At 40.4% G+C, this 11,123-nt stretch overlaps 1 protein-coding gene across 3 annotated transcripts in view; it reads right to left on the bottom strand.

The window, feature by feature from the left end:
- Positions 1 to 1,372: 1,372 nt before the first annotated feature.
- The window catches only part of RC3H1 (ring finger and CCCH-type domains 1), a 68,919-nt gene continuing 59,168 nt past the window's right edge, over positions 1,373 to 11,123 (bottom strand). For 2 of the 3 annotated variants that reach the window (XM_035122421.2, XM_060276600.1), the window contains exon 20: positions 1,373 to 11,023. In XM_035122421.2, the coding sequence (XP_034978312.1) occupies positions 10,870 to 11,023 (154 nt within the window). In that variant the 3' untranslated portion in view covers positions 1,373 to 10,869. The remainder of the gene's footprint in view (positions 11,024 to 11,123) is intronic. The other variant, XM_035122423.2, reaches the window with a different exon arrangement.

Below are 11,123 nucleotides of genomic sequence, written 5' to 3'. Positions count from 1 at the left end.
CAGGGGGCAGCAGGGGAGAGGACTGGAAGGTAGTAGCCCAATGACTGGGATGGGAAGAAACACAGGGCCTGCCTACATCACACATTTCAACTGCTTTAATAGAAGCTCCATCTCCCTGGCAACCCAAAGAGCTGTATTTCTGTGAGGCGGGCTAGGAATCTCCATCAGACAATGCTCAGGGCCTCAACAAAACTATAGTTCCCAAGACACTTTTTGAAGAACCTTTTGACAGAGTTGGGAGCCTGGATTGTGTTCGGTTGATTTTTGGCTGTACACACTGTTGTGATTAAAAAATCAATCTTCCCATCAGACTGAGAATATCTACTCACTCACCCAGTTTAATATATTCACCATTCTTCAGCAGGGTTTCTTTTTTTTCAGCAAAGTAAGATGCTCACATATCTGTCAAACAAAGCTTTAATAATAAAGAAAACTCACACAGCAACAGTGTCTGAGAGAAACTAAAACAGCATCATGAGGCAAGAATGAGAATCCGCCTCTCTAACTGAACTGAACTGACCTGAACACCCCAAGGGAGGGGCCAATTCCAGGGCACAACACAAAATCCCCGCCCACCAGATGCCAGACATTCTACTATTCAAATTAGGCCCGAGTGTTTTCCTTACATACACACCGTGCCCTGAATGCACACACCCGCACCCAAATTCTGGGCACTGTAGTTTACCTCTCACAGAGTTAAAATTCTCATCAACCCTTAGCAAACTAGTGCACAGAAATTTGCTTCAAATGTGTTTTAAATGTATAACACGCATGTAGCCTGTAATGTATGTTTTGGGTAGGAGGGTTGCAAACATATGCAATTGTTCAATGGACCTGTGTTTGGTTTGTGCTGCTAGGCTCTGAATACTTAAGATTGTGCAATATTTGAGCATGTTGATGAAGCCCTATATTCTCCAGAAGTCTGCAGAAATAATGTGATTACCAGACTCCTAGTTTCAATCACACTTCTGAAGATGTTGTGTTCTGCAACTTTCAAGTGTCATTTCCAACGTCAAGCCTTACAAATGAATCTTATTTAGATAGCCAGGTAAATGGTAGTAGCAATCCTATTGTTAACATCACTGCCTTTAACATTTTTGAGCTAGGTTTGCAGCAGTATAATTGGGTAGAGATCCAGTTCTAAGCTTGTGGAGGGGGGTGTCCTAGGAAAGCTGCCCTCAGGACTCCCCCTTAGTAACCCCCACTCCCATGTGCTTGTTTGCAGACCAGCAGATAGCCTTCCCAACAGTTAATGGCAGTGACAGCATCCTCTTATCACACACACACACGGTTCCTGTCATAGGATTAGTGGGCTCTGATGAAACTCTGTGCTTGCCGGAGTATGCTGTACATTTGAATCCTCTGATTTCCCCCCCCATTCATTTTTACATGCTTTTATGTGTTCTTCATATTGCCATTTTACTTCTTTTAGGGTGTATGTTTAACAACATATTTGTTTTCACACCATAGAAGACACACTTGAGGGAAGATATAACTCAAAATAAGTATATTGATAGCAATAGCTGTCAAACCCGTAACCTCCAAGCAAATCACGAAGTCAATGAGCTCAATGCCTTGGAGTCTTCTTTATTATCACCAGCATCACTTTAGACAATTTTTTATTTTATTTTTTGTTAAATATACCTCTGCAGGGCACAATCACATACAATCAATACGATTGGTAAATTACATGAGCTCTATCCCAAGCATATATGCACCAAAATGTCAAAAAAGTTATTAAAAAATGAACTCCACCCAAAAAGGTGATAATGACTTAAGAATGTCTCGGGGAGACTGGTACAATCCTAAAAAGACCAAAGGAAACTTGGCTTAATACCCCACCCCACCCCCGCACACAACCATAAAGAATGCACACAGATATAGAGAAATCCCACAACTGGAAATGGCTTGGGAAATGTGAGAGAGGCAGGTTCGATGAACAAAAATAGGGAGTGAAATCTAGATCGAAGGCTGCAAGTCCATCAAAACTAATTTTAAAATGCCACCATGCTGCTGATAAGGTCGCCTTGAAGGAAAGGGGTCCATGGTTAGCAAAGAGGCTGCTTACATAGCAAGCAGAGACTGTAAGGCAATTGTAAACTCACAATAGGCAGCAGAGACTGAATTTAGAGATCTGTAGAGAGCCTGAAACTGATCTGTCAAGACAGCCGGCAAAAAAGGGGCACTGCCCGTCTTGTTCCCCACTCCTAGCTGCCTTTATCTCATGCTAAGCTAGGGAGGATCTCCCTAAACAAATCCAGCTGTGGGATTCTGTTCCAGTTACACAATCTGGTTTTGGATGCCAAAGACTTGTGAGTATTGTCTGCCACAACAAACTAACATTAACGACAAGAGGGCACAGAGGGGGGGGTGTCTTCTTGCACACATCCCATGAATTCAATGGGACTTGCATGTAGAAGACAATCCCGCTTACAAATGGTGCCCAAAGTCACTTTTAACATACACAGAAGCAAACAAATTTTGTTTATAGCAAACACCAAATACTCCACAGGATTCTGTTTTTTATATATATAAAAGATATGTATACATGTAACATCAGCATATCTAATACTTTTGAGAGAGAGAGAGAGAGAGAGAGAGAGAGAGAGAGAGAGAGAGAGAGAGAGAGAGAGAGAGAGAGAGAGAGAGAGAGACTGCATTTAAGCATGTGTTTTTCTTTCGGTAAAAAAAACCCCAAACGTTTGCCTCCAAAATTAAGATACTTTTTTTGTATGTGGGGAGAAAAGCATCAGGCGGTCATAAATACTTAAGTTATTTAGATATAGGCAACATCAGAACAGAAGCTACCCAGAAAATGGCAACTGTAACTATTAAGGAACTTTTTTTTATCATAATGAAAGCTGAGAGTGTTTGCTGTCTTTCAGAACCAGAGCCTTATACTAGTAGCTCAAGAAATCAAAAAGCAATTATTCTGCCATAATAAATAATTATTAAAACCACTGCGAGTCCATTGGTGAATCCAGCACAATGTTTACTACAGGAATCCCATTGAAGCCATGAAGGAAAGGAGCCATTTTCGTCTCCGTTTTACTTTGGATGTCATCAATATGTCCCCTCACTGAGCTACCCTTTTAAAAAGTACAGAACTGTCTCTGGGTTGATTTGGTGAAATAGGAACTAATTTGGTGTTTTTAAATGATGAATATTAGGCAATTGATCCTGAAAAGGCCTTTCCTCGAGAGCTGCTTATCAACCCAAGATCAGCAATTACACCAGAGACCATTGGGTGATGCAGGGACATAGCTAATCTCATGCAATTTAGTTTACTCAATCAAGGCCATAGCTTTTAGTATGTCTGTCTAAAAGTACAACTGTGAATTTTGAAGAGATTCCTCTGTTGTGTTTTCTATATAGGGGAGTGGAAGAAAAGAATTGCGAGGTGGGAAATTCTGTACCAGAATCTCAGTAGCTTGGTTTACACATTACATTAAATCATAATGTTAAAAAACCCTATTAACTTCATGTTTACTTACAGTGTTCCTGCCACAGATAAAACAAGCCAGACTCTGGTTTGTTATACTGTCCAAACCTGGGCTTGTGGTTTGCTTCCTCCAAATGAACCATGATTGGTAAGTCCAGAGCCTTACCAAACCAGAGCTCATGGTTTGGAGTAAACAAACAGGCTGGGTTCAAAGAACATGACCAGCCACCTCCTGGCTTGTTTTATCTGTGGTGTGGCGACAGAAGCAGGGAGAATGCCACTGGAACTTCTGAGCAACGTGCAACGCCCTGCTCCTCTTTCATACAAAACCAGTTTGTTTTACTCCAAGATATAAAGTCCTGTGTTAACTGGACCCTATCAAGCTAAATTAGCATTACAAGAATGAGCCTCCACAAATCCTGAGCTTATGTACTCATTTCCTCTGCCAGAATGGTGGCGAGGAGATGACCAGAAGTTTATTCTTCCCATTCAGATGAGCCAATTTACCTGTTGCCCAAACCCTATACAGTAATTAAACTTAACTATGATTCAATGAAAGAAGCCTGGCTACTAAACTATGGTTTGAAGCTGGCTTGTCTCAAAAAAGGGGTAAGAAAATAAAGTTAAGATGAAGCACTTTCTCTTGGTACAGACAACATGGGGTGATTTTCTACTAAGATTTACCTAAATTCATTAAATTCAATGCACCATTAGAAACATTACACAAGGACAATTTTTAAAAAGATGATTTCATTGCAATTTGGGTTGACTTTATAGATTTTATGAGTAGAGTCAAACATGGCAATCTTCTGGCACCTACTCCTCATACTATAGGGTTTCCTAACCCCTTCTCTTGGTGAACAAGGCTCATCTGTGGAAAAAAAGAATCCTTATACCACTAGGTGGTGCTATAGTTATATGAATATTCTGAATAAAGGTTTATTTTTATTACTTAAATCCATCTCAAAGCATTATTTAAGAATTTGCACTATATTTTGGGTTTGTTTCATTTTCTGTGTGTATTGTGATTTAGTATATATTATTTGTAGTTTGATTCGTTTGTCATATGTTTTTTTGATTTTGTATGTTACATTGGCCTAATACCAAATCAGTTATTCTGTAAGCTACTACTATGGAAATTCCAACTTGGGTGTTTTACAGGTCCTGTTTTGCAAATATAATGTTCATTAGTCTTATGGATAAAAAAGAAAATAAAAATATTTTAAAAATAATAATAGGACAAAGTCAGGTTGATTAATTTCAGTGGGTCTACTCTGCACCCAACTTCATGGCACAATGCAGTTAATCTAAAACTGAAAGCTTTTGAATGCCTCTTTGCAGCTGTTCCCAGGAGAATGCAAACTTGGCTTACACAGGCTTTTTCTCGTAATGCTAAACATAGTTTAGCACTATGTCTGAATGAGGCCACTGACATACCTTTTTAAGTTCTTTCTGGAGCAGGTCAGTACAGAGATTTGCTTCATAAGAGGGAGTCAACTGCTGGTATTAGTCCATTGCTTTCCTATAGTGGGTGGAATTCAATGCAGCACTAAGGAGATTGTTCCATTTCTTTCTGCTTGCCTAAGGGCTTCCCCCCCCCCCCTGCAGACTGTTCTAGGGGTTCTCCCAACCTTCCAGAGCAGGTTGGAGGAAGGTGCAAAGGGAAGGAAGCCTTGTGACACTAATGTGCCCTGGCTTTTGCTAACAGAACCAGGTAGTTGAATCTGCCGTTCATAATCAATTTCATACTTCACAAGACACACTGTGCCAAGCAAATATCTGGGGTTGTTGGACCAGAGTTAGGTGATCCTGCCTGTCCCTTTAGATATTTTGAGGCAAGGAAGCGTATGCAGCTGCTAGTTTTCCTTCCACTGGTCTACTTGCCTACCATCCACTTCCATGTAAGGTAAAACTGCAGTCTGTTTATAACAACAGGCAGGGCGTGGGGGCAGATGAGAGGCTCAGAATGGGAGAGGCACCTGTGGTATCATTTCTGCTGCTGCCTTCAGATCTTAAATGAACAGGCTGGATCTCAAGAACACAACTTGGGAAATCTAGCGCTGGAAAAAGTTCCCTTCCATAGACAGAAAGATTTGCAAATGCGTAGAACATAATGTCAATTCCACTATGAACATACTGATGAGATATGGGGAAATGACCTCATTGGGGCCATTTATTTTTAAAAAGCCCATGCCTGCTAAGTAGAATTATGAAACCAAGTGCTTTTTTTATTACATATGCTTGTCTTTATGGATTCATGTATTAATTGGTCAGAATGAAAGAGGCTTCTATATAGCTATGGGCATGCAGGAAAATGGTATAATGTGTCTAAGATACAACTCAATACACTTTCTGCAGCCAAGGACCACAGAGCTACCTGTGCAGTCAGCATGTGCAATGTGTTTGCATGCATTTGCTTCTGCATTTAATTACATCTGGTGCTACTTCTACTACTAAAATTCTTCAAGCTTCCTTATATTTATTTTTACTAGACTTCAATAGAAAATTTCAAGGAGGAATAATGACAGTAAACAGTAACTTTTTCATAAGCCCTTTTTGTTGCAAATTGTAACTTGATGTGTGATGGGAGAGTATTCAAGCATTTAAAAAATAGAAAAGGGGATATATAAATGGCTGCAAATTTAATGAGGCTTAAACACACCACTTCCAAAATCTAATAATTTATCATCACTGAATGTGTTTTTGTAAGGCTCAACAGTCATAACCTTTTAGACATATTTACCAGTGTTAAGAGCTGAAAACACAGAAACCAAGTTCAATACAAACTGGCTAAACCAGTAGGATGAATAAAATAAAAATACACCCCCCCCAAAAAAAACCACCCAAGAGTAAAGCACAAGTCTTTGGCTCTCCTTGAACAAAAAGCAAACCAAAAAAAAGTATTTCCCACATTTATACAGACCCCCCCATTTGCCTACCAGTAGGGGCAATATCACATTTGTGCATCACTGAGTAATAACACCATTAGAAAAGGCAACTTCACAGAAGTTATTGGCTAATCGAATTCATTTGAATGCTCTATTTTGAGGCAGCAAGCTTTTGACTGGTGCATGATCAGGGAGGGTGACAGGCACATCTACAGAAGGAAAAGGAAAAGAAGCAGAAGAAGCTAGAGCAGTTAAATGAGAATGGGTACTGCAAAAAGCATCTAAGTTATCCTGTAAATCCTTCATAAACCTTTTACGGAATTAAATTTTGTTCTAACCACCAAGGTTACATGGGACAGCAAATGACATCCCGCTCAAAATGCTCTAATAAGGTTTAAAGTGAACAGGGTGTTGTAAACAACAAAGTGGAAAGAAAGGAGTAATCTACAGAATTGTTCATTAATAACAGCTATTAAAATTGTAGGCTAAATGTATCAGAGAAAAATAAGCCAAAAACATAAGCAGTGGAGGATGCTGCTGTAAAGGTTTGTTGACTATTGTGAAATACATCTATGTCTGTTTGCCTATTTCCTCATTGCTATAAGACATCCAGAGTACAAAGGTTATAAAGCTAGCGTCAAGAGAAGCGGAGTCTGGATCCCATGGACAGTTTAAAAGTCTAGTGTGTCACGATGTTTCTCTTAAAACAGAGAGAAACCGTGTGAAAGGGGGGCGGGAACTAGTCCACTGATGCAACTTGAACACCAGCAGACGTCTCTCTATTTCTCAAGTTTATGAATATCCAAGCTCAAAAGATTCTGAAAAGAGCTTTTTGAATGCCACTAGAATACAGCTATTTCTCAGGTTTCAATATTTTCTGTCTCCTTTACAAAGCAGGAAGGATTCACTGCCACCCAGCTCCTTACCTTAAATAGTGCTGAAAGGTCCTAGCAAACTAATTTACTAGGAAAACTAATTATAAAAGAACAAACTAGATGAACTAGAGAATTAGATTCTTCTACTTGAAAGCCAGTACACTTCACCAAAAAGTCACTGAAAAACTTAAAAGCCTTTTCCTAATTCCTTATGTGCTCAACTTTGTTGAGTAAATCTTTGCACCAAAAAATGAGGGAAATGGGAAACTCAGCCAAGATCAATGTGGTTTGAAAAGATTAAACCAAAACCTTTGCTTGTGCAAACAGGACGTTAACCTAGATAGGACACTGTGCACAGAGTACAGCCTGGGTGGGTGGGTGGGATGACACAAATATTGAGAGATCTAATTTTTAAGCTCGCATTCAGAGCGTGTACTTTTATAGTAGAAGCTTCTCAGTATCAGCAATGGCATTTCCCTCATGTTCTGCCCATTCCTCCACGTGCTCAACGAATACACACATGGCAGGGTGATTAAGCCTCTGTACAAACTGCTTTTTGCAATGTCCCTAAGCAAAGAGACAAGCCTTGGCATATACACTTTGTACACCCATGGGCAAATTTCACACAGACTAGTGAGTGCATGTAAGATAAGGGTGGCTGGACTTGCCACCGTGATGCTGCTCCCCTATACCAAGGGTGAACCATCTTTTTGGCCCAGCGAGGCAGATCCTTCTCCCTCCCTCCCTCCCCATGGACCAACACTGACAGGTGGGCGAGGCCACCCACCCTCCTGTCAAAGTTGGCCCACAGAGATGGAAAAAGATAGTGAGCAACACATCAGCTGGTTGCCTTCTGCAGGCTTTACAAAGCGTGCGGCTGTTGGGTGGGTGAAGGTTGTCCTGCTTTATGCAAGGAACAGCTTGCCTGTGCCGGTTGCCTGCAGCAGGTGAAGCAGAAACCATCAACACAGCGGAACTAAGCAGGACGGATGCCCACCTCCTATCAGGTGACACCACCTGCTCACCACTTGACTGTCGAGTGGGCGGGCTTTATGAAATATAGTCTCCTGGGCCACATTAGAATCTTGGACAAGCCCAAATTGACCCATGGGCCAGAGGCGCTCCACTCCTGCCCTTTATGCGCGTTGACAGTATGCACATTAAAATGACTGAGAAGTGCTGAAGTCTCTCTTCCCTGAAGTTAGAAAATTTTCTGCATATGAAATTATTCTAACAGAAAGCCAATTTTTCTCTTTTTCCAAGTTAGGCTCTCTCTGGAGGGGAAGATCTTTAAAAGAGTGCTACATAATTTATGTACAAGGTTAACTAAATATTGTTTTCTTGCAAACAAAGATGAGATTTTGGGCTAGGCCCTTCATAGCCCTGGTTCATTCAAAGGAGTTCCTGTGTTGTGAGGAATAAGAATAGTATTTACAAGCAAGGTTAGCTTGTTTCAGTGCTCCCCTGATATTACTCTTGCTTTACCGCACCAGGAAAGGCAGAAAGGTGTGATGGACTCCCTCAAGTGAACAATTTTCATCAAGAAAAGCATTTCTATCCAGACTTCAGTGGAAAGCAGGGCCAGGGGAAAGAAAGGTAGTGCAAAAGGAGAAAAAACATTTCTCATGTTAAAATTCTGACAGAGTGGTGTGTGAATTTAAGAGAAGCTGAAGATGATTGTTAAAATGCCTTTTGAGATATATTTTCTCAGTGCCTCTACCTCCCAGATGTTTTATAACAGCTGCACTCATGTGAAAAAATTCTTAAAACATACCCAATATATATACAGATATAACTACATATATGTGTATATATACATACATATATAGATAATTTTTATTTAAATAAAAAAATGAATGCTCGAATCCCAAGCCAATACATGTATCAAATTTTTGGCCAGCCAGGTCTGTAGGGCATAATCAAATTCAATGTGAAATAGTATATAAATGCGGTGCCTTGACTGGGCAAATTAAATAATCACTACTCAACAGAGTCTTCTGCTTGGACTCTCCTACTGGTAGGCAACAGGGGACTGTATCCCCCCCCCCCATTTTGTTCAATGTAACAGTACGACAGATGCAAAATAGCTGAAGGTTGCTATGACCTCAACAAGGGTTTAAGGGAAGAAAAACAACCTAAAACAAGATTAATAAACTTATGCTTTTACCCAACCAAAGCAATGCTTCAACTTATTACATAACCAGTGCTTTCTGAGTTTTAGTAGTCTAATCCAAATGGGAGAAGTAGGCTGAAGAGATGCGTGGGAGCTTTTGCAATGGTTTCCACTCAGAGCATCTCTACCTACATATCAACCTGGAGGGAAAGAGGAGGAAGTCAAAATATGCACAGCACAAGTAAGATCACTGCCTGCAACAGTGGCATTTTAAGGACAATCTTAAATGCAATGACATACGCAGCAACAAGAAAGGTTTTCATCCCATCTAGATCCTGAAGGGTGTTGCTGTTGAGACAGAGTTGCTGAAAGTAAATCTAAGGAGTTCTATTACCTTGTCAGTCTCTCCCATTACTCAGAGAAAGCCTTCACTTTCAGAGACTGAATACAGCAGGGATAGGCAAGTCCCCCACCCCAAGACAGACCAGGGGCAATCAAGAGCAGCTTTGGAGCTTTAAAGATGCAGAGGGAACACAAAGTCAAGGGGCCTGCGCTTTCTGTCTTCTTGCTTCATCCCACCCAAACTATAACTTCTACAGCTCTCATCTTGGGCAGATACAGCAGCTTTCCCTGCATTAGGGTATCATGCCGTCCACATCCTTTCCCAAAACAAAAGTTAACATGGAAGTTGTGCTTTAGACCTGACAAAGAAGCAGAGAGACCCAAATTTCTTAACCTAACCCATCTCTGACAACCGAAGCCATTCTACACTTCAGTTTAGGTGTTCTTAATCTGCAGAAGAAATGCAATGGCTGCCTTTCAAGAGTGCTGGGATCAATCAGTATTAGCCAATTTATGCTGCCTCACCAGAAATGGAACAGCTATTTCATTCTTGTTCATGTAAATAGACCTGCTTGTTGAGGTGCTGAATACATGGTTTACAAATTGAAATTAAAAACCTATCATGCTTAGAAAAATACAATGGATAATGGTGATATACTACCATGCTTAAGGAGAGTTACTTTCAGAAACTCTGCAACACACAGCAATTGAGAGCTTCCTCCTCCATTGCAACACTTCCTAATTTCTTTTCAAACTCACACAAAGCAGTGGTGAGTGAGACTGTTTTGAAGGGAGAAGAAAAGAGGAAATTATATACTGGGTATGTAATAATACCAAAATAAAAGAGAAAACCTACCTCATTAAGATCATACAATTAATCAAACAGAGTGTGTGTATATATATTTATATATATAATATCTGTTTCTTTTAAAGCCCTGGCATTCAAGGCATCCAAAGTTATTAAAATAAAGTTCATTCACAGAACAAAAACAAATTTAATCAGAGTTGCTTGCAGATACTGCTAATTTTCATTTTTTTAATTAAAAAATGTGTTAATGTGAACTATGTGCAGGGTTTGTTCTAGTAGTGGTGTTGTGCACATTGTCTCAGGACCTGCCATTGTTGCAGCTCTTGCTCAGTGTCTCCCATTATATCCCAAGGAGGGGTAAAGGCGACCCCAGGCAGAAATGGAGAGATGCTTTTGTTCCTTCAGGGAGCAGATGTAGGCGTTGCTCCTGTCCTCTGGGCATCCAAGTCGCCTCCTCCCGCTTCAGTATCTTCCGGCAAGCTCAGAGCTGCAGTTTTGCTGGAGAGGAGGCCAATGCTTTCTTGGGTTGGAGCTGATCCATTTGGAACATCACTGCTGAAGAATGAATGCCAAAAAGGGAAATTAACAGTGAAGACAGTGAGGCAGAGAAATAAAGAAACTGAATAAAGTTTTAGAAAAAGAACAATATTGAGAA

Source organism: Zootoca vivipara, chromosome 7, assembly GCF_963506605.1.
Source record: "Zootoca vivipara chromosome 7, rZooViv1.1, whole genome shotgun sequence".
NCBI classification, from domain to species: Eukaryota; Metazoa; Chordata; class Lepidosauria; order Squamata; family Lacertidae; genus Zootoca; species Zootoca vivipara.
Note: the sequence above shows the minus strand (reverse complement) of the source record. Positions and strands in the feature narration are given on the sequence as shown.